The sequence below is a fragment of the Primulina eburnea genome, chromosome 11 (genome assembly GCF_022965805.1).
Source record: "Primulina eburnea isolate SZY01 chromosome 11, ASM2296580v1, whole genome shotgun sequence".
Taxonomy (NCBI): Eukaryota; Viridiplantae; Streptophyta; class Magnoliopsida; order Lamiales; family Gesneriaceae; genus Primulina; species Primulina eburnea.
Window position 1 is genome coordinate 27,289,572 of NC_133111.1, and position 5,855 is coordinate 27,295,426.

The window sequence follows — 5,855 nt, forward strand, 5'->3', positions numbered from 1 at the left end:
GTTTTATTCCCCCTTTCCCAAGTGACGAATAAAGTGTATCTATCAACTTCGATTCAATTATTCCTAATTAGAACTACGTTTCATAGATAAATGCAAACAATGTTCTTACTAAGCCTCGCTAAAGTTATACGCCTTCCGAACGCTATAAACATTTAACGACATGTCTCTAATGATCTATAATCCTAGTCCCTATCCCGAGTTATAAGATTAATCAAACAACAAACAATTTATGGCCAGTAAATTGCAGTACAGTAAACACAGAGAACACAATTAAACGAAAGCAGACTTCAATCAAATAAACAACGGTGTCAAATCATCGTATCAACAGAGTTACGTCATTCTCTAGAATGGAAGTTTAGTTCATCACGAAATCCAAGAGAAGCCAAGACATATTTGTAGTTCTAGGCATCGACACACCATAAAGTAAAGAAACAAAGGAAAAGATAACAAATCCGAAGTGTCGTCTCTGTTTCCAGATCTGTCGTTCTTCGTATTTGTGACTGTTTTTCGCCCTCTGAATCTTCGTCTCGTGTATGCGCTCCGTGCCTTCTCTCTGTTTTTTCGTCCAAAAACGGCCCCCCCTTCATCTGACCTAGCGATCGCGTTTTTATACTCTTTCTGGACGCGGCGTGCGCGCGGTGGCACGAGAAGTCACGCGGACGCGCGCTAGTTGCTGTGTCTGGCCGTGCATGCGTGCGCGTGGGTGCGCATAATGTCGCGCGGGCGCGCGCTTATCTCTTGTCCTGGTTGATGCTGCGAGCGTGCGGCTGCGCGTGAAGTCGCGCTATCGCGCGCTGCTCTCGGGTTTGACGACTTGCATCTGTATGCGCGCAGTGGCGCGAGTTGTGGCGCTGGGGCGCGCAAGCTGCTGTCCACAGGTGTTTTCTTGGTTCTTGGCTTCGTGTCTGCGATTTTCACCATTCCTGAAATGACAACAAAAACAAACCAAAAAACGCATAATTCTGTTCGAAACAAGCATAATTCAAATTCGATTCTAATATAATTTAAGTGCAAATCTTGCACTTATCAGAGGTCAACAGGGATATCCACAACAAAATTATCACAAACATCCATCACCTGTGCAAGCCTCTAACTCAGGTATGTCCCTAGATGAAATTGTGCAGGCCTTAGCTGAGAACACTCAAAATTTCCACAGGAAACGAGGGCTAGCATTCAGAATTTGAGCACTCAAGTGGGACAGTTGGCGACCGCAATTCACAAGTTGGAAGCAAAAAATTTAGGTAATATACCTTCTCAGACAGTGGTGAATCCAAGAGAGAATGTGAGTGCAATTACTTTGAGAAATTGTAAAGAATTGGATGTTCAAGAAATTGGGGTACAAGCATCAGCCAAGCAAAAGAAAGAAAATGAGATAAAAGTTGAGAATACAATAATCAATCAAGATGATGCTCCGAAAGGTAAGTTTTCTCCTCTGTTTGAGTATAAACCTATTCCCCCATTCCCTCTTGCATTGAATAGGAAATGCGAAAGTATTAAGGAGTTGAATGACACTCTTTGTAGAGGCGAGGTAAATATTCCTTCATTAGATGCTATTAAACCAATACCTCGTTGTGCTAAAATTTTAAAAGAATTGTGCACTACAAAAAAGATACATAATTTGAAGGGTGTAAAAAGGAAAAAGTATGAGAACATGTTTTTGATGTCATTGAAAAAACTGTTCCTATCAAATGCAGTGACCCAGGTATGTTTTATATCCCTTTTACTATTTATTGGCTAAACTAGACTTGAAAAGGCTATGTTGGATTTAGGTGATTCTATCAATGTCATGCCTGATTCTGTTTATAATTATTTGGAACTTGGACCTCTGACTGAAACCGACATTGTGATCCAATTGGCTGAAAGGTCCACTGTTTATCCTAGAGATGTAATTGAAGATGTTCTTGTGAAAGTTGAAAATTTGGTTTTTCCTGCTGACTTTTATGTGCTTGACATGGAAAAATGATGATTTAGACAGTCAAATTTTTGTGGGAAGACCATTTTTAAAAACTTCGAAGTCTGTCATAAATGTTAATAGTGGTACCCTTACTATGAAATTTGATGGTGAGATTGCTAAGTTTAATATTTATGATACCATGAAATATCCTGTTAGAGAAAGCACTATTAATACTTTTAATATCGCTAATCACTTGTCACAAGAAAATTCAAAAATTGTTGATAAGAATGATTTAGAAAAGATTATTGAAAGACCTGTTGAAAATTCTAATACTATATTTTCTCTCATTAATTCGCAGACATCTAAAATTGCGCGAAAACTTCCTCCAGATCGACCCAAGCATGTACTCATTAAAAAGGAGGAAATATTCCAGGGCTAGGGATTTCCAAGAAATTCAAAGAAAACAGTCACATGCTGAAAATTGCTATGAAAATACTCAAGTGGAATAAAGTGGAAAAAGTGACCATATATGAACCACCATGAGCAACAAGAAAGAATGAAGTCGAGCCAACGACAATAAAAAGACGCACTAATTGTGAGGCAATCCAATTTTTAGTTTTACTTTTGGTTTTTATTATTTTTCTTTTTTTTTAAAGAGCCCAATTTTTGTTACATTTTTGCAAAAGATGTATTCTAACAAGGCGTGACCACGTATACTGCAGTGAGATGAGAATGAGACTGGGTTAGCTGGTATGTACTTGTATTGTCTGATTGTGACTACATTCTTGATATTGATGTGTTGGCCAAGTACATAGCTATCGTAGACTATTTCCAGGAAATGGTAGATTCAGACCTGAAATGGCTGAAGAATAAACATGGTACGGTAAGGATTCTAGATCTAGAATTTCCTTGATATCTGTAATGTTTATGACTCGATGATTATCGAAAGGAATGGAGTGATTCCTTATGTATTCAGTTGATTTACTGAGATGAAGCGTAGAATTGACTGATTTGCCAGTGACAGGAGTGTTGCTAAAGTTGTCCCAGATGAGCTTCCGAGTTTGCCTTTAATCAGGAAAATTGATTTCAGCCTTGACTCGATATTAGGCACTGTTATATTTTTAAAACTTCGTGCCGAATGATACTGATTGAATTGAAAGAATTGAAAGATCAGTCAGAAGAATATTAACCGAGAGTTACATCTGATTGAGTGATTCTCTTTAGGATGTATCAGCTATGTTGGTAAATTGATAAAATCTGTGTTCAGAATATTTTGATGATTTTCTGATTATTTGATCTATGATATTCTGGTAAATTTGAAAAATATGACTGATTTTGTTAAATATCTGAGTATTGTATTGAATATTCTGAGAATTAGAAAGTGGTATACAGAAACTGTTGAATTGTGAATCTTGATTAAGACAGGTTTTATTCGAGGTATGTTATATCCAAAGATAGTATGTCGGTTGATTTTAGCACAGTTGAAGTTGGGATCAGTTGGCTAAAACCGATAGCATTGTCAGAAATTACAGTTTTATGAGTTAGCATATCAGTATTGATGAGTGATGTTTTGAATCTGATTGAATATTGCTGTTGTTTTGAATCCGTGTTTGAAATAGATAGTAGATACTGGAGAATTTATATTGTACAGGCAGAATCAGAGCTGATTCTGATAATTAAAGCAGTTCAGAAAGTTGATCAGAATATTCAGAACTCGATAGCGACAGTCAGAACAGAGTATCGATCAGAAAATCAGGTATGTGATATTGTATGGTATGTGAATAACTGATTTGTTTTGCCAGATGTTTCGGATTGAAATGACAGGTATTGTCAGAAGTGCACAATAATTGATTTGACATTTATTCCGATAATAGAAAGATGTATGATGATTGAAAAGACAGATTTTGGGTGAAACCGATGAGATTAGATATGACAGAATTTGTACTGAAATGTCCGAATTGCCGACAGATAAAGACAGAAAGAAATAAACCAAGAGATTGGTTATATAGGTTATCGATTCCTGAATGGAAATAGGATTACATTTCCAGGGATATCGTGATGAAGCTACCGCATTCCTCTCGGAATTGAGCATTGATTGAGTTAGGAGTGACAGACTGACCCAGTCTGCGAGTGCTAGCTCGTACATGAAGATGTACAGATATGATTATATTACTAAGATTTCTGTCGGAAAAGTGATCAGATTACATAGAGTGTCGAGAGTTGATTATATCAGACCGTGATTTTGGTTGACTTTGCACGTTTGGCAGAGTGTACAGCAAGAGTTGGATAGGAAGTTATATCTGAGTACTGCATATCATTCACCGAATGACGGACAGTCCGAGTGGATTATCCAGATATTGGGAGATATGATTAGAGCTGTAGTGCTTGATTTTAGCACTAGCTAACAAGATTCGTTGTAATTATGAGAATTATCGTACAACGACTGTTATTAAACGAGTACTGAAATAACATTGTTTGAAGTATTATACGACAAGAAATGCAGATTCCCTTCTTTATTAGAATTATATCTCTGAGGCACTTGAGATTGGACCTGATATGATCAAATATATGGCAAAGAAAGTAAAGCTGATTCAGAAGAAAATACAGACAGCTCAGAATCGACAGACTAAAGATGTCTACATCAGACAATGACCGTTTATGTTTGAGGCAGAAGAATGAATGTTGAATTGACTGGGATTAGCTAGACCGAGTAGCAGATGATAGTGTTGATTTGTAATGAGCTATTGAGTGGTATATACGGAAATTGTATAGCCAGTATTTTGAGATTGATTTTATCAGAGTTACTCCGAGTTATGTTATAATATTATATTTTTTTGAATTATTATTCCAGAGTGAAATCAAAATCAGTAAAAGAAAGATAATTCAGAATGAAGACTATTCTGCTGTTGAAAGTGAAATAGAGTGGTTAGAATATCGAAGAAACTATTTGGAAGACAGAATCCGAAATGAGACAGAGATTCCAAAATTGTTTTATTGAGGTGAGTTTTTTGTTGGCTTCTGTATATAATTCCTTTGGTATCTGCGTTGATATATTATTTGATTGCCTATGATTTCGAGGACGAAATCGGATCTTGGGGGGGGAGAAATGTAATGCCCGAGAATTTGATTATTGTAATCTGATATGATTTATTGATTATGAGCTGATGTAATTCTAGCCGGCCATTCCGAGACCAGACTGGACAAAGTATATGAAATGTACAAATTTTGGGCCGAAGGTTTGGCGCCTGGGCGGAAGTTTTTAACCTCCCGAGCGCCATTGAATAATGCAAGAAAGTCAAACACCTCGCGCCCGGGCGGAAGTTTTTTTCCGCACGCGCGCGGCTGTATGAAATGCGAGGGCCGAACGTTTCGCGCCTAGGCGGAAATTTATGTCCGCCCGAGCGCGAACCAGAATTGAGGAAAAGTTAACACGTTGCTTAGACATGCAACGTGGGATATTTATAAACAGCTACACTTCATTCCTTTGGCAGAGAAAAGAAAGGAGAGGAATCAAGAAATATTTCAGAAATTCTTATGCCTTTATATTTTGATCCGTCCATCAGACTTTGAATCCGACTTCAGTACTGTGATCCTAGCGTCGACAACTACAACTGGACGTAAGTTTTATTACGTTTTGATACGATTTGAAATTATGATACTGCCAGAATCAGATATGATCCATATATGTTGTTCTTGCGATATCAGACATAGTATAATCAAAACCGGATCGAAGAATAGATACCGTATGAAATTATTATGAATTTTTAGAGTTGAATTGATGGTGATTATACCGATTTGATATCAGAATTATGTTGTTATCGATTATGAGGTGTTGAGATTGATATTTGATTGATACTGTATTGCTGGGTATATTGATATTATTCAAATTTGGATCAGATGAGTTGTTGATTCGTATATACTGAGATTGTATTGCCGGTATTGAGAGATTGTACAAATTTGA

The 5,855-nt window shown here is 37.1% G+C and overlaps 1 protein-coding gene across 1 annotated transcript; it reads left to right on the forward strand.

Moving 5' to 3' along the window:
• Positions 1 to 689: 689 nt before the first annotated feature.
• LOC140805493 (uncharacterized) lies at positions 690 to 1,963 on the forward strand. Its single transcript, XM_073161763.1, has 4 exons — positions 690 to 699; positions 1,031 to 1,098; positions 1,157 to 1,702; positions 1,754 to 1,963. Exons 1-4 carry the CDS (start codon positions 690 to 692, stop codon positions 1,961 to 1,963), a joined length of 834 nt encoding a protein of 277 aa, XP_073017864.1.
• The last annotated feature ends 3,892 nt before the right edge of the window (positions 1,964 to 5,855 follow it).

Excerpts from the sequence above, each read along its gene's own strand:
- LOC140805493 (XM_073161763.1), top strand. Across the intron at positions 1,099-1,156 it reads TGTGCAAGCCTCTAACTCAG|GAAACGAGGGCTAGCATTCA; the intron begins GTATGTCCCTAG and ends AAATTTCCACAG. Across the intron at positions 1,703-1,753 it reads TATCAAATGCAGTGACCCAG|GCTATGTTGGATTTAGGTGA; the intron begins GTATGTTTTATA and ends AGACTTGAAAAG.